This window comes from Pleurodeles waltl, chromosome 8, assembly GCF_031143425.1.
Source record: "Pleurodeles waltl isolate 20211129_DDA chromosome 8, aPleWal1.hap1.20221129, whole genome shotgun sequence".
Lineage (NCBI taxonomy): Eukaryota > Metazoa > Chordata > Amphibia > Caudata > Salamandridae > Pleurodeles > Pleurodeles waltl.
Window position 1 is genome coordinate 334,596,278 of NC_090447.1, and position 21,107 is coordinate 334,617,384.

The 21,107-nt window shown below is 45.1% G+C and overlaps 1 protein-coding gene across 1 annotated transcript in view; it reads right to left on the minus strand.

Annotated features, from left to right (window-relative positions):
* The window catches only part of LOC138249944 (amine oxidase [flavin-containing] A-like), a 468,327-nt gene that overhangs the window by 18,781 nt on the left and 428,439 nt on the right, over window positions 1–21,107 (minus strand). Inside the window, exons 10-11 of the mRNA XM_069204200.1 lie at window positions 4,513–4,566; window positions 802–859 (exon numbers count right to left, since the gene is read on the minus strand). Of these exons, the coding sequence (XP_069060301.1) occupies window positions 802–859; window positions 4,513–4,566 (112 nt within the window). The remainder of the gene's footprint in view (window positions 1–801; window positions 860–4,512; window positions 4,567–21,107) is intronic.

Here is a 21,107-nt window from a genome sequence, read left to right on the forward strand (position 1 = left end):
AAACTCACCATAAAGTTAAGTCTTTCATTGGTTCTTTTTAACCTGTTCCCCTTACTTACCTCTTCATTTCACTCCATCCAAACGTTTGCTTATAACACAAATTCTCTGTTGGTGAAGAGAGAGGGATGGCGGGGAAGAGTAACATAATTAGTTGCTGATTAAAAGGAAAAGTGATTGAGGAAAGCGGAAATGAGAACAGTGGGACCTTTATTGGTTTTCCTCCATGTCGAGCTGAACTCTATTCAATACTCTAACGATCAGGCTGGTTATATCAGGTAAAACACACATTTTTTATTACAATGGAAAACAGTAGTTAGCTGTGAGAGGGAGAATGTATTTCCAGCATTAGAGAAGACATATTGTTAATCACCACTCTTGCCACAACGAAGAAAGGGACATAGAGACATGGTGATTCTTCGACTGTCTGATAGAACACATACAACTCACCAAGGAAAGCAGCACATTTCTATTCTCCTTGTAGACAGAAACAGCAAAATAAAAGTTCTTGCCATCCAGGTGGGCCATTTGATCAGTGCTCCCCTGAACCACCAGATGAAACTGTCTTCATCTGATGGATGTGTGCTGTATGGTATCATATAAAGATTGTGAGACTAAAATCTTCTGTCAATTGATGCCCCAATGTTTTAATATACTCTAAACTCTGCAACTTCCAACATAAGGATGAAAACATGTTAAGCACTGTTTAACTCATATACTCTTCTATTCAACTTTAACAGAATAGGCATTTTATTCAACACGGAGAGATCAAAGCATCCTCAACACTGGAGTATCATTACTTACATGTAAAGCTTCCTCTGAGCCCAGGACTTTGGCATAGAGTTCACATATTCTTCTCTTCCTAAGTGAACAGAATACATTTACAAGCATTACAAACTGATTTGGCATAAACAAATGACACAGAAGTGAAAAATGTTAGCTCTGTACTGCTTACTGCTACTCAGACATGCGTAACATAATTTCTTTAAATTTGGTGACTTGGTCAGCAAAGCAATATTATTAAAGAGGAAGCACTTCTACCAAACCAGTGGGAGATAGACAGCCAAATGTAAAGACGTCTGTCACTGGAGCAGCAGTTCCCTCCAAAACGGCTCCCACATGCATGGCTGGACCTGCTTCTGAGATAAAACTGTTGTGACAGATCTGCACAAAATTTAGCAATGACTGGCCTTTCAATACGCATGTTATCCCAGAAATGAAGCGACAAAGCCCCATTTCAATGGAGGACATAACAAATGTTTCTGATGCACTTGGAGGGAGCTTCTAGATTGTGTGTGAGTAACTTGTAACGATTTGTTCTGTTCAGCACTGGCAATCGTTCAATATTGGTTCCAGACATAAGGGCCACCAGCAGAAATGATGTTGGGAAGGTGGCCCTCTGCAGAGCATCTCTTAGGATGTCATTTCTATCAGCAGTAGGTCTGGTAAAAGAGCATTCTGGATGGTAGATCACAGAACTCCAGTGCCCTCTAGATGTGTTGTTATGGTGTGAGCAAAACAGTGAGGGACTTTGCTTTCCTGTGTCAAAAATTCGGTTCCCAACCTCCTCCAAATAAGGACCTTAGTCAGTAGTTTTATGAACTGTGCAGTTCTAACCATTTTCTAACTAGAGGGCACCTGAAGAAGCACTACAGAGAAAAGCTTGGAAAAGACATTAAGGGCCCTATTATGAGTTTGATGGACGTGAAGAACATCTGCCAAACTCCCGACAGGGTGGCTGCCACCTTCGTGGCGACCTCCTCGCCACAATTATTAAGAGTCTCCCACTAGGTCGGCAGGCAGAAGCCTCAGTTTCCGCCCGCCGGCCTAGTGGGTAATCGAGCCGGCAGAAATGCTGTAGCCCACAGGTTGCATCCCCAGAATGTTCACTGTATGCACAGAGGGGAAAAAGGGTGCCCATGTGTAAGCAAAGCAGACAGTGAACATTGTGATGGTACTGGGCAGGGGGGCCCCAGCACCTGTTCTCCGCCGGCCTTTTAATGGCGGTGTTAACGCCATGAAAAGGCTGGCGGAGAACAAGGTTGTAATCTGCAGGGCAGTGCTGCATGTGGCGCTGCCCTGGCAGATTACGATCTCCGCCACTGCCAGGCCTCCGGGATCATGGATCCTGGCGGTTCCCTGGAGGTCTGACCGCCAGGGTTGTAATGTGGCAGTTGGACGGCCGCAACAGCAGCAGTCCTGACAGCCACCACAAGTGTGGCTGTCTGTAGACTGTCACACTCATAATGATGCCCTAAGTGTCACACCAAGGACAATCAGTGGTCAACCTTTTGGTAAAATACAGTTCTTAAAATGCAGAATATAACTATCACATATAAAAATGTATTGTTTTGTTTGCAAAACTGTAATGAAGGCAGTTCATAGTCATTATTATAACTCAAGAGCAAATAAAGATAAGAGAGCAAATGCTTAATTGAGAGTCTGAGCACTGTACAGCTCAGTAAAAAAATACACTGATCAAACTTTCATTCCGATATTTCCCCTTTGATACTTTCTGAGATTATCCTATTATTTACAATATAATACTAAGAAACAGCAAACTCAAAAGTGTTATTAGTAAACAGATGCTTGTATGCGCACCAAGGATTAGCTAAAAGATGACAGTCCTGCTGTGTACAGGTTTACATGTGACTTCTTAAGGTGCATTACAGAGTACAAAACACAGAAACTGAGGAGATCTCCTTCAGCCCAGCGCTCCAGAGAACAATGACGAATTTGCCAACTTGTTTCGTTTCAGCCTGCTAGAGATATGCTGTTCTAGCCTTCTGCGCGGCAGAACGTTAGTTTTATTTTTTAGCACATTACCTTATGGGCTTTAACTATTTGCATTGCTTTTGGAATCTTTAATAGTGGGAAAGATATGCCAGAAAAGACTGAAGAACATCTTACAGCGTGAAGGGTATCTCAGAAATGATATTACTCATAATTTTCAACAGGGTATATAGTTGGGTTGCAGCTAGAACAATTAAGGAACAAATGGGTAGACCATCTGTTTGCAAGAAAATTATGAGTCCATAAAATGCATTTGCTTTCAACTACCTATAACATTTTTGCATCTGTAAACTGCACTTATGGCTGAAAAAAACTTTCACTGTCCCTACCACAATCTCTTTTGTAAAAATAATGATTTTTCCCTAGGCTCATGATTTGTTTGTGCCTTTCAAAGAATGTTGTTCATTTTTTATTTCATCGATTTTATATGCTATTTCCACACAATATGACTTAAGTCCGTAGTCTCGAACCCCGCCTTAGAATATCGTCATTAGCCAGTAGGTGTTATATCCAGACTTTGCTGAATTCCTTCGGGGAGGCTGTGAGGTTTATATCTGCTGTCAGACAATTCGGGACCCAAGGAGCATTCAAAGAAAAGGATTTCTTCAAAGTGGAACTGCTCTTCAATAGTGGTTTGCTTATAGGGACTGTACGTCCTTCACAGATTCTAATTTTGTTTCTTAGGTATTTAGGGGGGCCTATGTGTATGCAATGCAGATGGTCTCATTTGCTGGGGTCTCACTAGGTAACAGTTTCAGTCTTCAGAGAACTTAATACAATGGATGACTCTCTTAGTTCTAGCAATGAGTCATGCAATATAGGTTTAAAGTACGCTTTGGGATAAAATTACTCATGTTACACATAGTTCTCATTTGGTACAGAACATTCGTGTTTACAGCTTTGACACGAGTGTCCACGTCAGGGTTAGAGCCCAGGATGGAACAAGGAAATCTAGCTGCAGTGACCAATTTTGGTTTAACACCCAGGTTGAGCATATGATTGGCTGACTGTTTCATAGTGTATCAATAATGCAGCCCAACCACTGAGAATCTCTTACTGCTTGTATGACACCAGGGGGAGACAAAGCCATGAATCATTCACCTTTTCGCAATCACGTATCATAAAACAAGACAAATGTCGTAGCTTTCCATGTTTGAAAAATGTAAGTTTTTTTGAACTTTTACAAACTGCTTTGCCAATCACTGTACAGCTACAGGTAAAATTTCTCATTGAAGATATGCCTCTTGTAGACTGTTTAGACAAATACATATGTTCTACAGTGTTTTAAGATGTATACTTTCTCCCTGTGTTTCTATCGACATAACCCTGTCAAATTATTCATACGATGCCCAAACAATTACAATAAAAGTGATAAAGAGGTCCTTAACTGTATTTTCGACTTTTAAACTCAATATTGCAGCGTTGGAAATAAATAATGAACACACTAAACACATATCCTGAAGTCTCCCAACTAGATAAAGCCTGAACTGCTCATAAACATTTTCTTACACCTTTCAGTTCGATCTTAACTATCACCAAGGTTCATTTGTTAGATCACTAATTGTGCTGAACAAAAAGGATTTAGCAAAGGTACAACTCTTCACTGCGATGGCAGCGCAACATGGTTTAAAAAGAGAGCTTCATGTTACCCACAGTAACACCTTACACAAGTTTAATTCTCCGTTTTACAACGGTAGAATGAAAAAAGCTTATAACTCTTACCTTTCTTCTTTACTAAGGCTTGCCAGTTTCGCAGCCTTCTTGGCCAGAATAAAACTAAAGGAAACATAGATAACACGTTAATAGGATATGGGTGTGTTATTGCTAAAACTAAACCGAACACAAATAGTTTATTGGTAAGTATATATGGCTATTATTAAAATGTTAGTTTTTCAACATGAAATATCACACAAACAGCAAATCAGGTTAGATACTAAAACGTGAGCATGACAAGGACGCGTGGAGGTATTTTGCAGTGGCACTTTTTTGTGGATTCTATACACAGCTTAAGAACAGACATCGATCTGGTGGTAAACTGACCTGCTGAAGTGGTACTCCCTAAACCGCCTAAACTGTAGGTTTAGGGGAGGCCATCTGGGACTTCTTGTCAAGATATACATTAAAATATAAGCTATGCTATCAAGTTTCGATTGAAATTTGCCTATGACAAGGAAAAGAAAAAGTGAAAAGGAAAATGCAGCTTCTGTAGTGAGAGACCCTGCTTGGACTTTAAATGCTATGCCAGTATAACTGCTCAGTGGGATTAGTTGTCTATAGCTGGATCCTTAGTAACATTATCTTGTGTACTTGTAAAGCTCACCCCAGGAGTAATCTTGGCGCTAGATAGCAGATGTCTACTGTTACAAAATCACTGTTCTTATTTTACGGACACCGTAAGATCGAAAGGCTAAGTGGACCCACTAGGAGTTGAGTCTGTGTCTGTGAGATAATGCATTAGTTAATTGAGACACCAGACCCAGCTGTAAAGAACTGAAATCAGTGCCACTGAAAATCCACAACAACCTGGACAGCTATGTGTTTCAGATGCAAAAACCTGTGTCGGATTGGCCAATAGGGCAATTAGGCAGTGGCCAACAGGCTGGCCTTGCATGTCAATGTGTGGGCGTTCATTTAGCCATGTGAGAAATTGAGTTGTTTGTTGAGTGGGGGTGAAAAACTACTAAAGCAACAGCTGTAATCCTTGTCAAGGTAAACCAGAAAAAGCCACTATATTAGCCTGTGCCTAACCCTCCGGTAGTTTGGCACAAAAGCAGTCGGGCTTAATTTTGAGGCAATTTGTAAAGTATTTATGCAGCACTCAGACAGATATACAGAGAAAACACAGCACACAAAAATTCCCACACCAATTAAAATAAATAAATTATTTGAAACCAAACAACAAAAATCTAATTAGTAAAACGGAATATATGCAATTTAAAATATGTAAGGGAAGTATAGTGCCTAAAAGCACAAAGCACCACTCAGTTATCTGGTTGTGCAATACTGGGTCAAAGTCACAAGTCCAGGCTGACTGTGATGGAGAGCGGGCTGAATACAAGGGTGAGGTTAGGCAAGCTGAAAAAGTTACCTTCTGAAGTCCAGTACGAGGAGTTTGGTTGCAATGCAGGAGTCTGCGAACAGTGTCACGGTCATAGCTGAAGTACGAATGGCAGACGGGCCAACGCAAACAATCGTCGCTTAGCATGAAGATTCTGTCGAGTGTCATGGACGGTCGTTGCTAGAGTTTTACATTGGCGGTCACCACAGGCTGTCAATGCTGTACCACAAAAGCATATCTTGCATTGCTGGTACTCACTGGCAGTTGCTGTAGCAAGAAGAGTCAGATTCCCCAGAGCTTCACTCTGGTGGTTGGTGCAGGTGGCACGATTTTGGCACCATAGGGCCAGTTCACGGTTGTGAAGAGTACAAAACTTCAGAATTTCTCCTTTTCTTTTAGAAGGAGATCAACAGATGCCACACCACTGATCCAGGACTTGAGGGATCAGGAGCTCACTGAAGCAGAGGCCAGCAGGGTTTAGGCAGGTCCATTTGCAGGTACAGATCTGCAGGTCAGCTGGGCAGTTGCAGAGAGGCCTCTGGAGATTGCTGTGCCCCTGTAGCTCAGAATGGGAGGTCAGTCAACTGACCCTTGGAATCACTCCAGTCTGGAATGAAGGGTGCAGGCCCACACTTTCTTCTCAGACAGCAGGGCAGCCCTGAGGCAGCAGGGTAGTCTTCTGGCAGCAGGACAGTCTTTCTTCTGTAGTATCCACAAGTCCAGGAGTGTACTGAAGAGTGGGTCTGAGGGTAAATTCTTTACAAATGGCGCCACTTTGAAGTGAAATGAACTTCTGGAGTCTTCCTCCCACAGATGTCTCTGGGGTTTCCTGCCTCCCTGTCCTGGGTCCAGTCTGTCTGGAATTTCCTGTCTCACTGTCCTGGTTCCAGTCTGTCTGCAGGCACAACAGGATAGTGTGAAGTCATTTGTGTGTGAGCTGAGAGTGTGTCTAAAGTGCAAGTATGAAAGTTCCAACCCCTTCATTATGTCAGGATGGCCAATCATGCCAAAACTCAAACCCTCTATTGTGTAGCTGTCTGGGAGGAACAAAAAAAGACTAAGGGGGTCATTACAACCTCGGCGGTCTTTTAGCAAGACCGCTGAGGGACCGCCACTAGTGGCGGTTTGCCGCTCGGCGTATTATGACCGTTGGCTGCCCTCCGTCGTTTTTCCGACGGAGAGCCGCCAACAGCCATACTGGCGGGCGGCGGGGAAGTGGAGGTTGCTCCACCGCCACGCCAACAGAACACCGCCCAGCTAATCAAGTCCTGTGATTCTGCGCGGTGGTGTTCTGTTGGCGGTGTGGTGTCAGCAGAGCTGCCCCCATGGCTCCCGTCCCCTCCCGGCGGATCGACAGAACAGATGAGTTGATTGTCCGTTAGGGGAGTGGGGGTGTTGTGTGTTGTGTGGGTGCATGGGGGTGTGCGTCTGTGTATGTAGGGGTGTGTGTGAGTGCGTGTATGCTTGCTGGGGTGTTGCGTGTTTTGGGAATGAGTGCGTGTATGTCTGTAGGTATGACTGTATGGATGTGTGCGTGTATGTTTGAATGTGGGTGTGCGTGTCTGACTGTGTGTGTGGATGTTGGCATGTATGTCGGTGTGTGTGTGTGCGTGTATGTGTGTTGGTGGTGCCTGCATGCGTGTCGGGTGTGTATGTGTAAGGTAATGTCGGGGGTCGGGGTGGGGAGGGGGGCCCTGCCACCTTTGGGGGGTGGCAGGGGTGGTGGCGGGGTAGGGGAGGGAGTCGGGGTGGGGGTAGGGGAGACCCCTATCAGTGCCAGGGAAAGAATTCCCTGGCACTGATAGTGCTTCCCGCCATGGATTTCATGGCGGTTCCTACCGCTGGAAATCCACGGCGGTAAGCCGGGTCAAAATACCGGCAGCGGTATTGTGACGGCCGCCAGGCTGAAGACCCAGGTCTCCAGCCCAGCGGGCGGAACGGAGAAGCGGCGGATGACCATGGCGGTAACCGCCATGGTCATAATACTCAAAAAAGACTGGCAGCCTGTTGGCGGTCTTACCGCCGCTTTAACACCGTCCGCCAGGGTTGTAATGACCCCCTAACTGCCCAATACACCTAGTCATGTGACCCAGGAAAAGACTGCAGGTATCAAATTGTGGGGCCAAGAAAATACCTATTTTCTGAAAGTGGTATTTTCAGAATTGTGACTTTAATTCTGACATTACCAGTAAAGCGTGTTTTAAATTACAATTCTGCAGGCACCACAGATGGCATTCCTACCTGCTTGCAAAGTAAAGTTATCACTTCATAAATGTTATAAGGTAACCCAATAGTATCCTATGGGAGAGGTAGGCCTTGCAATAATGAAAACATAATTTGAGAGTTTTTCACAACCACAACATGTAAAACCTAAAAGCACATGTCTAACGTTTTAAATACAGTGGACCCTGCCATGTGAGATGTTTAGGGTCTATTTTAGGGGAGTGTGTATTAAAAAGGAAGATTTAGGCCTGGCAAAGGGTTTATTTTACCAGGTCAAAATGGCAGTTTAGAACTGCACACACTGGCTGCAATGACAGGACGAGACAGATTTTAAGGGGCTACTTAAGTAGGTGGCATCATACGTGCTGCAGGGCCACTAGTAGCATTTCATCTACAAGCCCTCGGTATATGGAATACCACTTTACTAGGAACTTACTAGTAAATTAAATATGCCAATTTTTTGCAAGCCAGCTTTACCATGTTTACAGGGAGGAGCACAAGCACTTTAGTACTGATTAGCAGTGGTAATGTGTGCAGAGTCCTAGACCCAACAAAAACGAATTCAGCCAAACAAGAGGAGTGAAGGTAAAAGGTTTGGGGGAAACTATGCCAAAGATGTCAGTTCTAACTTGCCATTTGTGGGCCCGTTTTATGGTCTGCTGGGCTGGTCTTTACTGCCAATTTACCTCATATTAAAACAAACATTGCCTGCAGCAAGCTCAAATCCTTGCACTCTTCATTACCTTGCAAAACACATAGACACCATATCTTTACAAGTTCACAACTACTCAATTGCAAACATGGACTATCTAATTGACTAATGGTGTCCACTTTAATTTTAGTGCCTTGTCCTATTTTCTGCCCGAACCAGACCCCTGTTAATACTGCTATTGAGGGCTTAACCTACACAGCGGATGTCTGCAGGGGAAAGCTGTTGTAAAATGATATGCATCATGGCGTCTCTTGCCTGAAGCAAGCTCTGCTGCATTTTAACCTGGCACCAACTCACCACCTCTCTGTACACAAGTGTTGTGCAGCTAGGAAGATGTTTTCTTGCACTCTAGTGCATCCAGTCAATAAGGAGTTTGAAGTATAAGACTATGGCTAGTGTCAAAACCTCATTGGCCCCAGAATGCCTTGCTTGATGATCTGCCATCTCTAACCCTGCTACTGACTGAATGGAAGGGCTTCAGCTCTGCCCTCAAAGCACCCCAAGGAAAGTACTTCACAAAAACTGTTTTTGACTTGGGTGTGCTTTGTGCACACGGAAATGAAAATAAAAATATAACAGCTGGATTCATGAATGGAATGTGAGTATGCAGGTCAAACTAATAACATCCAATTGTTCTGAGCTTGGGACATTTTTGCGTGCGTTACTTGGGGTATAAGTAATGAGCTGTGCTTTGACTCGGTCAGGCTGCCAGCCACTGCACATGCTCGTCACACCTGTATGAATATTGTTAGCTCACAAAGGGATGAACACACTGCAGAGCATATCCTGGATATTCCGCCCCTCAGACTGGTCTTGCCAAGTGCATGGAAATGCAGAAAGCAGAAAGGCCTCACATTGGACATTCCTTGCCTTGTGAGCGCTAGTAAGCACAGGCAAAGTATTCATTTTCTTTACCACCATATTTAGAGGCGAAGAAACAGACAAAATTGCATTTCAGACCCACCTACTAGCATGTCATGTTTTGAAATGGTGTAAGTACACATTTGTGTAGCGTACGTGCAGGATTTGAATGCCACCAACATGGTTTTAGAATCTGTGGTACCTTCACCATTCTGGAATTCTGGGTGATTGGAGTCCAGATGGTCTGTTAATGATGTAGTTACGTCTGTTTCACGAAGTTTAGAGTTCAGTCAGGTTGAATAATGGCCAGCAAAACTGGAGTAGGCTAATGCATTGTTTAGTTATACTGGGTAATGGCTCGCCACATCCTGTTATAGATCATGCTTGCACATTATGTCAGGATATGAATGCAGGAGAAAACTACAATTTGTTTTGTTCTGCTGACGTGGTTGGCTGTTCATTGTCTGGCTTTAGGTGTTTGTTATGTTTCAGGGCCCCCTTGTGCAGCTTTGATGATTTTTTCTGTGTACGTGTTAGCTTTCCTCTTCTAGTTCAGGAGGGTTAAAGTGCATGGTTGTATATGGATTGGTATATCTCGGATGGATGTTCCTTTAAGGTGGCAAATGAGGAGTTGTTCTCTACTGTCCCTCCACACATTTGAGTGAAGGGAGCCTATGAATATCTGTAAGCAAACAGCTAATAACTTCTGGGACCACATATAGAGCTCTTTCATTTGGCCCTCCCACAACACACATATTACCTTTGCACATCAGTGAACCTGTGTGCTGTGCATCTTAAACTGCAGGAACGGCACTACCCCTTGAATCGGGCCTCAAGTCCATGTAAGAGGGCTTTTTAGTTTAACAATCTACTGCACATTGCTGGGTCCTCGTCTTCAGAATTTGGAACAACCTTATATTTCTTTGGGAGACAATGCTTTGATCATTTTGGGAACGATCATTTCGAAGGCCGTTAAACTAGCTCAATGAGTGAACACAGTAGAGTTTATTTTTGAGGGTTTGTCATGTAAACTAGGCCCAAGTGGGTGACAGAGCGCTTTACACAAGATACTAGTAAAACGACGATAAAGTTATATAATAGACACACTAGGGGAAAACAGGTGCACTTTGTGGTGGAGGATAAAATAGAGTATAATACCTTTACGCTGGATTTGACGCTTGAGCTTTAGGAACTGGGGAAGACTTGGGTTCCTCTAAGCGATACTACTACACGTTTCTACTACAGGGCAAAGGATATAAAGCACGCTGAATTTTCTCTGAGTTTGTGTTTTAATAAGCAACGGGGCAAAGTCTTTCAGAAGCTTTTAGAATAGTGTGTAATGATTAAGCTAGATTTTAGGAAAAATCAGATGGTTTCATTGCTTTTCACAAATGTAGCACTAAAAATGCAAAATTAGTTTACTCTTTTTTTTGTAATTGTTATTAAGGGATATTATTTTATCTCCTTGTAACAACGGGGTTGCATAAGGAAAGTGCATTCTAAATAATTTATTTCCAGAACACAGACTTAACATGTTTCTACACACACACACACAGGACAGAATCCTTAGTCTATATCAGATTGCACTGATCTGATACAGAAATGGCTAAACAAGGATCTCACATTACATTAATTAAATTTTTGGAGTGACTGAAATATTCCGTTCTGCTGGCAGAATTTTGGGGCCATATGTACGAACACATTTTCCCATTGACACAAAATGGGAAAAACCCTTTGCTACATCTGGCCCTTGGTGAATCGAGCTCTGGCCGAATTCCATCAAACGCAGCATGCTGGACATTTCTCTTGCATGCTCCAGGATGCAGGACAGGAAGTTGATGAGTGTGTGAGAGAATTGGCATCCCCTAGCGCAATTTCCGGTCACCAAGAGGACATCTGGTGAGATTTTTCTAACATGGGCAGTTGTGATCGTTCGGTCAGAAGGCTGCTGCTCGAGTACAAAAGCAGTAAAATCAACTCTAGTAGCTGCCCCCTGATTTTTCAGCGCAGATCGCATTCCTGGCTCTAAATCACAGCGTAATCAGTGCAACATGCCTATTTTCGCCTATTGGCGGAACTCTGTGGAATCTCGCAGAGTTCTTACGTAACTCCGCAGAACTGCAGAGTCACATTCCATGAGTTCTGCCAACCCCTTTTAAAATTGCAGCGTAAGGGCAGTGAATGGGTTTTGGAGACAAAAATAGTCTAGTAAACGGGCAGTGAACAGTAAGATAAGTCTTGCTCTAGCATCATCACTAATGTGCTCATAGGTGTATGAATCAACTTCTCTCCCATCAAAATCCATGGAGGTCTGCACTTAAGCAATTCGTAGAGCTTTTCTATTGTCAGATTGTATGAAGGAAAAGCTTTTGAAACACTACACAGGATAGAGTCTGTGTAGTACAGGACATAGGTGGATGCCTGTGAGGTTCATTTGGTCTGCAGCCTACCTGCTGCATGAATAGGTTGAAAATCAAAACTCGCTCATTCAGTCTGGTCCCCTTCTTGGAGGCCACCAGAAGTAAGCATCCCACCTTTGCTGTGGCATCTGTCTGTCACATTTGTGTGATCACTAAAGATTCCATTTTTTTTTCTGGTTAAATTACCCAGGGTGGTGCCTTCTGCTTCTTTTAGGTACAAGTATTCTGAAAGAGTATTAGTTTATTCCTGAGATTAATTAGAAGTGCTGTACAACAGTTGTTCAATCCCTCATTCTGTTTCACATAGTCTACTGCAACTACTTGTATCTTGGCCTTCTGGTGTGTCCAATTCAGAGTTTGTAAATTGCTATCAACATCTCTCTGACCCCCACTGGCTTCACATAGCCAAGTGTTCCATCTTCATAGCCCTATGCTTTTGAGCAATCCAGAATGTCGGACCACTTTATCTTCATTCTTTATTCAGTTGTTATACTCCTTCCATATCACTACATTCAGTATTTGCTACCCTTCTTCATATCCTCAGAATCAAAAGTGTTAGAATCAGGGGGTCACTTCTTTGCCCTTTTAGCATCTAAGCACTGCCCTCTTGGTTTTTGACCTCAATTCTATCCAACTAAGAAACTCAAAACATGTTTATTTCCCCCTGGCTTGTGCATGCTTTCCTTCCCAGCAGCTTATTCTCACCACCAGGGTAACACATGCAAAATAATATCAATCTTTACTAATAGATATGATTAATTAATGTATTCATTCACATGGCCTTAAAAAGAAAGAAGGGTGTCTTTCTGAGTTATACACTCACTCAAGCTCACGTCTTGCTCCCCTAGATCAGTATCCTTGCTACTCTAGATTTATTAATATGCCTGTCAGCACAGGAATCTTAAACTGCTAAATACGTCAATGTTTTTAAATTGGTATTTATAACAGTGAATCAGCATGTTCACACAACCAGTTTGTTTCTGATAAACATACAAGAGCTATTTTTTTCACCTAACGGTTACCATAATACAACTGAAGCATGAAAACATAATATCAAGCTGTATCTAGCATGAGTTCTCCTGGACAGCACAATCATGTTTATGAAATTACCATCTCAACTTTTCCCTTCCAAGTCTATATTATGGGCTTGATTATGACCTCGGCGGATGGGATACTCTGTCACAAAGGTGCCGGATTTCCCGTCGCCATTTGACAAGTTCCACAGGCTATATTGGCACTTGTAATATGGCGGGTGGGATATCCGTCACCTTTGTGACGGAGTATCCCATCCGCCGAGGTCGTAATCAGGCCCTATGTGCCTGTTAGAAGTATTATGGCAGGCTTTTTATGAACACTATTATGGGTCACTTGTGTGATTCCTATTCCATCAGAGAGGTCCATATGTGAGTCCAGGATTTAGTACCCAGTTCTATTAACCAATTCAGTCAACTTCGACAAAAATCAGTCCTTTGAGTTCAAGGTGACACATCAGTACACTCTGACTAAAGTTCGATAGCCTCAGCCAATAAAAAATGACATCTCATGCATTACTTATCGACCATCAGGTTAGTGTTTATCTATTTTCCATTTCATCCCATTTCAGCAGAATCCCTCAACCAGTTCTCCAGGTCTGGGGTCATACGCAACTTTGAAGTCATAGCATGCTGTCTTTTGGAAAAGACGTACATCAGATCAGTACTACAACCCTCTACACGGTCTGTAAGTATTTTAACAGGAAAGCAGCCCTAGCACTACACAACACAACACAACACAACAAATAAAAGCATTTCCATTAAGTTCTGTAAATGTTGAAACTACACCCTTAAAGTCATTAGTTATCAACGGGTATTCTCAGATCAAATAGAAAAATTTAGCTGCATTTATATTTCACCTGGAATGTGTATCCTTCGCTCCTCGAGACATTACAACAGTACTTTAAGGGGAAAACTGGGCTTGGTACGAAAGGTTGAATTGAATTAGTTTCCATATCAAATTGATTAGTTTAAGTACTGAATTCCTCAAAGCCCTCTTTGTGTGTTTCAAGCCAGTGGCTGATTCTACATTGGTCAGGTCCCTATTGAAACGGGAATCACAACTCACCTTCAGCGCTGTGAGATGATAATGCTGTGAGACGCTTTGATAATATGCCACTGCTAATGCAGATATCTTAATTAGAAATTATTAATGAGTGTTTATGTATTTTTCATAATGATTTATGTAGAAAAATGAATAACGTAGAAAATAATGTGCATGTTTGAAATTGTGACCTCAGAGAATGGCCACCAGTGTTCACGAATTGTACTCAATAATTATTAATCCACATGAAATATTGAAAATGTATTAGATGAATGTAGTAATATGTCATATTAAGGGTTATGAAATATGTTCTTGCTTATTAATTGTAGGCCTTAACTTAGCGAGTGTCATGGCCTCGATGCCAGGCCTCAAGCAGAAGCTGTATTTCTTAGCGTTTAATGAAAAATGCTGACAGAGTGAACTAACTGTGAAATGTTCATTGTTTTAATAAAATACTTAGTAGAAGCTTTCCATGAGAACCGACTAGCAGAAGACAGTGTCCTTAAAAGTGCAACAATCGTGTGTAATGTGTGTGAGCGGTTCTTTCCCAGGACGCGAACAATGAAGACACTGACTGGAGACCAGGATGCAACAAATTCGATACCAGACGAGCCAGATGATGAGAACATCGTAAAGCAGACCAATCAACGACGTGTGGAGTGCGAAATACTAGAATTCATAGATTTGGTATATGAAATTTATTGCACAGAGTAATAATGTATGATTAATTGACCAATTGAAAATTAGGGGATAGTTTGGGAGACTTTGATATAATAACGCGACAGAAGATGAGACCAGAGATCTAGAGTGACTTTGGGAAGAAAAAGAGATTTGAGATTCTGTCATTGGGCTCATACTCTATGACTGAGAGCCTGATGCTTTGCTGATCGATTGATGACCTGACAATAAAGACTGATTCTGCTTGCTGACCCATACCATGGATAGGTAGATATGACAATATGACTGAATTGTATTTCGTGCCTTTCCTTTCTAGGTACCAACTGCGCTGTCTTAATAGTTTTCTTTAGGTAGATGTTTCCCAAATTTGTGTTCTAAATTGTTTTGCATGAAGCCCCACATGCTGATGCTAATCTGGGTTAGTTTTAAAAATATATATATTTTTATTAACGTTTTGATGTTGTACAAATTAAGTCATTTTAGGCGTTGACAAATGTTTATCGTGTTCATGGGTGTTAGTAATCATTCCCCTTGCACGTATTCTTAAGACTGATATTTAACTTACTATATCTTGATAACGTTAGTGCACCTTGCAATCCCCAGTGGTTGCATGTATAAGTATGGTCTAACATGATGGCTTCTGTCACACACCTTTACTTTCATTTCCCTACATAACAGTCATATTCTAATATCAAGCAACATTACCATTAACAGGATGGTGCCTCGGTTCCTTACAAATCTATTTGTTGAGGAGTGTCGTGATACAATAGTTCCGCTGAGGTGGTCTGGCCCTCACCCGGACCTCGACAATCCTTTCATGTATGCCGGGTCACCTAGGTGACACCCTGCTACTCTCTAGCTCCCCTCTATGTATCCTTCCCTTGTTCTACAATTCCTGTCTGCCTCTTAGTGACCTCCTAGTCTCGTGGCGCGTCATCCGTGTTATGTAATATTGCATCAGGTTCCACTCTCCCATTGTCTCTTCTGCCTGACTAATGTGTCAGTTCGTTCCCCCAACATCACTTCCTTCTCCCATCACTATACGTCTCCACTCCATCAGCACCTCTTCCCAAGCCGGGGCAATTGGTGTCTGACGCAGGCCCCTTGCTTCTTCACCCTTCAGGACCTGTAGTTCGGCCCCAGCCCATCTCGATACATCTTGCCTCCATTCAGTCATGACAGGGCGCCTGGGTGACTTCCAAACCATAGCGATTAGTCTCCTAAATAGTACTAGTGCAAGATCCAAGAAGCGCTCCTTTATCTTCCCAATTGTTAATCACGCTTTCAGACCTAATAGGCACATAGCCGGGTCTGAGGTATTGCCACTCCCAACAGCCTTTTCAGGTCACTCGTCACTGTCCCCCATCCCGTCTGAACCTCTGGGCAGTGCCAGACCATATGATCAAGGTTTGCATCTGCGTCGTCGCATTTGGGGCATACCTTAGGAACACCTCCACATATGCAGGTTAAGCGGTGTGGGGTAAGATATGTTCTGTGTATAGTTAAACTGAATATATCTCAAGCGCGTGTTCCTCGAAACTACCCTCGGATATGCCACCATCTTCCTCCACTCTGTGTCCGACAGCTCCCTAGCCGGGGTCCCTTCCCATCTACCTCTCAGAGGTCATAGCTGATCTAATGTGTCTTCAATTTGAGTTCTGTACAGTTTGGTGATTAGGTGGGTGTCTTCACCCAACGTCAGCAGGAGGTGTAGTACCCGGTGTGTGGCAGGCTCCGCATTAATCGCATCCCAGTGGTCCCTTAAGATGTAGATTAGCCTCTGGGACACGAGGAACTGTCCCCTTGGGACCCCTCTATTGTCCACTAGCTCAGCAAAGGATCTCAGCACCCCCTCACTAAACAGATCTCTGATCGTCTCCACCCCAGCCTTCATCCATGCCCCCACCCTAGTGTCCACCCGGTTCCCCTCCGTCGTCTTTATCTTGAGTATGGACAGTGGTAATGCAGGGGAGTAGGCCTTCCCCACCCCCACTCGCCATGGACACCTCTTCCTACAGGCTAAGGCGACCCTCGTCAGCGTGCTCTTTTCCTGGGGCACCACCTTCCGGCCCACCATATCTGATATGATCTCCTCCACTCCCATTTCTCTTTTTGCGGTACACCTATCTAGGCGTCCCCCTCCTGCGAACCATCTAGAGGTCCACTGTAATTGGCATGCTAAATAATAGAGTTCGAAGTCCGGGACGCTGAGTCCTCCCTCAGTGGGCGCCTACATAAAATCGAGAGTGCTGTACGGCGTCGGCCTCCGTCCCATACCAGGTCTCTGAGTAAGGAGTTCAACACCCTGAACCATGACGCGGGGATCTGTACCAGTAAATTAGTGAAGTAGTAAAGGAGTCGAGGTAACATGATCATTTTGGTCAATGATATCCTGGCCGTTATGGATAGTTTCAGTGACCGCCAGAACCCAACGGAGGCTCTAAGGGAGCCGAGCGCTCTACCGATGTTCCCATCTCGTAAGTCCCTCAGGTCGTGAAATACCTGTATACCCAGGTACTTAAAAGTATTAGGTGCCCATACCACGGCCTCCGGGAACGTAGGGGGCTGATCGCAGCCCACTGTCATCGGGAAGACGAAAGTCTTGCCCCTATTGTGGCGTAAGTCAGAAATACTTCAAAAGTGATCTAGAGCTTGTAAGGCCCAAGCGAGCCCAGGTTCCCCATTTCTGAGGTAGATTAAGATATCGTCGGCATAGAGTGAGATGATATGCTCGGTCCGACCCCACACCACCCCCCCTACCCACACCTTCCATTCGCAGGTGAGCCGCTAATGGTTCAATGGCCAGGGCAAATAATGGTGGCGACAGCGGGCATCCCTGCCTAGTGCCCCTGTATATGGGGTAGGGGTTTGAGATTGTTTTACCCGTCCTCACTCTCGCCTGTGGGGTTGCGTAGAGAAGATCCACCCATTTAACCCATCCGGCCCCCAAGTCCACCCTTAACATCACTGTCCTCAGGTAGTCCCAGCGGATCGAATCAAAGGCTTTCTCAAAGTCTGTTGCAAGTAGCATCCCGGTTGGAGGTTTCTCTGCACTTGGCATTTGTAGAATAGCAAAGAGGCATCTAAGATTCAGCGATGTGCTACGGTTCGGGACAAACCCATTTTGATCCACGTGTACTAGTGTGGGTATATGTTGAAGCAGGCGGTTGGCTAGTGTCTTACTAAGAATTTAGAAGTTACTGTTCAACATTGAGAGTGGTCGGAAATTGGTGACAGACGCTTCACCCGATTTCAACTTGGGTAGAGGGACAACCAGCGCTTCTCTGAACGAGTCTGGGAGCAGGCCACGGTGTAATGCCTCCGCGTAAAGGTCCACCAGCTGAAGGGCCAGTCGCTTTGAGTACCTCTTATAAAAGTCCATTGGCAGACCGTCAGTGCCGGGTGTTTTCCCTGGGGCCAGCTGCAAAATGGCCTCCAGTACTTCCTCCGTAGTCACCAGCCCCCCTAGCCCCTCCCTATCCTCACTGGTCAGGGTCGGTAGTGGGAGCGGCCAAAAGAAAGCCTCCAGGCGATCCTCATCAAGTTTGCCTGGGTCCCTGTACAGGAAAGTGTAATTTTCTTTAAATGCATCATTTATGGGGCCTGGTTTAAATCTGTTCGCCTTTCATATCACGTACGCTCACTATGGACGCTCCCTCCCCTCCCGGTCTCACCAGCCATGCCAGCATCCTACCAGATCTGCCCTCCTCAGCCTGTACTGAGGCTAAATGTCTCTGCATGTAATGGCAGCGGAGTTGTTCTTCCACCTGTGAGTGGGATTGCCTCGCCTGTTCGTACTCCTCTTGCTCCTGTGTTCCTGTATGTTCACTTTTTTCCCCCTTGTGTATAGTTTTCTCTAGCGTAATCAGTTCTCGCTCTAATGTGTGTCTTATCCCGACTGTCTGTCCTATACTATAACCTCTTGTCGCCGCTTTAAGTGCTTCCCATTCCATATGTCTGGAGGAGGCTGACCCCTTGTTAATGTTGATGTGATCGTTAAGGAGGAGCGGAGTGCCCCTCTGAATGCTTGGTCCTCCAATGCAGTCGGGGACATTCTCCACAGTGGTATGGGGGGGCCTGTCCTCAGCTGCTCTCCATGTTAATAACAATGGGTTATGATCCGATATAGTGCGCCCCAGGTACTCAGTATGGGTCACACCCCTCACCAGGCCGGGAGTGCACACCACCCTGTCTATCCTAGTATGTATCCGATGGAGGCCTGAGTAATAAGAATAGTCTTTATCATGAGGGTGCTGTTCGTGCCAAATGTCAACCAGTCCCCAGGCCTGCACCCACTCTCTTATTTTTTTTGCTATTTTATGCGTCACTGCGCCCGGCAGCAGGGGTGAGGTGCGGTCCAGGTCAATGTCCAGAATGCTGTTAAAGTCTCCCCCCAATAACAGTTCCCCATGTTGCTGGCGGATGAGGTGACTCGAAAGGCGCTGCAGGAATGGGGGCCTGATCCTGGTTGGGAGCGTTAATACTTCCTAATACTATTGGGATCCCATGAAGTTTCCCCTCCACCTCTACGAACCTATCCTCCTGATCTATGTCTATGGATATCGCTTCAAAGGGTACTCCAGCGCGAATCCAGACTAGCGCACCACTAGAATAGGCAGAGTACCTAGTAGCGAACACCTGCCCTCTCCATCTACAGCATAGTTTCTCTACCTCACTCGTTGTCAAGTGGGTTTCCTGGAGCATCGCTACATGTATGTCCTTCCTCTTCAGATGGGACAGTATTCTGTGTCTTTTTGCTGATGATCCCACGTATGTTCCATGTTAAGAGATTAAAGTCTGCCATTTGGATATATCAAGGGAAAATGCGGGCCCCACCACCTCTCATTGCGGCCCTCTCCCCTTTGTGTGTTTCCACAGACCTCATGTGAATAACCTACCCTCCCCAGGCACCATCGAAATTCAAACTTGAAAAACCCCAACGCCCCTACCCCAGGGCACCTCCCTAACTGTAGGCTGCCCAAGTGAACCGTGCGAACCAAGCAACGTAGTCAAACAAATAAGCATAGTGCTCGCCAGTCTAACTGAGTGGATGAGAAACCGGTCGGGTGGTTCAATGTCCATTGGGGTCCGATATCAATTCAGTGTGCCTCGCCCCAGGGCCTGTCCGTGTGTGTGGTCACCAAAGTTCATCTGCTGTCTGCGGGGTTCACCCTCGGTGGTCGCTCCATGCAGCCAAAGCCCTCCACTGACGAAACCGTAGAGCTGTCTGAGTCTCTCTCGTCGCTGTCCTGCGGGGAAGCCTCTCTGCCGAATGATGTCGCTGCTCTCAGGGCCTCCTTCTTACTCAGTTCTTTTTGAGATTGCGATGGTTCGGTTCGGGGGTGGGCCCGGCGCCGCCGCCCCCCCCAGGCCCCTCGAGGGCCGAGGATCGGTCTCACCTGGTACCCCGCGTCGATTTCTCTGTCCTCCACGGGCCTCCAACCATTCCCATGCTTCCTCTGGGTTTTGAAAGAAAGTGGTCTTGCCCTCCTCCATCACCTTCAATCTGGCCGGGAAGAGGAGCGAGTACTGGATTCCTTCTTCCCTCATCGCTCTCTTCACCGCAAGAAAGGAAGATCTCCTTATTTGGACCTCGATTGTAAAATCCGGGAAGAGAGTTACTTCTCCATTCGCCACTCTAAAGGGTCCTGCGTCCCTGGCCCTCTGGAGCAGGATGTCTCTGTCTTTGTAATGTAGCAGTCTTGCAATCACCACCCGGGGGGGTCTTCCGGGTGCCGGGGGCCTTGCGGGGACCCGGTGCGCTCGTTCCAGAGTAAAAAACTGTGTCAGTCACCCCGGGGCCATGACCGTACGCATCCACTCCTCCAGGAATTCCACTGTGTTTGTGCCTTCCGAGCCCTCTGGGAGGCCCACTGCATTGTTCCTTCGGTTTCTTCCCTCAGCATCCTCCGCCCTTTGCTCCAGTCGCGTTATTCTCTCCGTTAGATGCAGCATTGTGGACTCCAGGTCTTTTTGTCTCAGTGCAAGATGTGTTAGCGTGACCTCCGTTTCTTTGACCCTGTCTGTCAGTTTATGGTGGTCTGCCCGGAGAAGGCCCACCTCTACTGCGACCTGATTGATGTCGTGCTGTAGGGTAGCTTTTGTGTCCTCGATTGCACCCAGGATTTTGTCTAGAGTGTCCTGCACCTTGGACTGCGTAAGGTCTCGCATGTCCCCCCCTTTGCGTTCATTAGGTGTTAGGCGGTCCTTTTTCTTCCCTTTGCGTCGTTTCTAGTGGGCATCAGCACTGAGGGGCCGGGCATCTGGCTTCCTAATGTGGCCGGCGTCC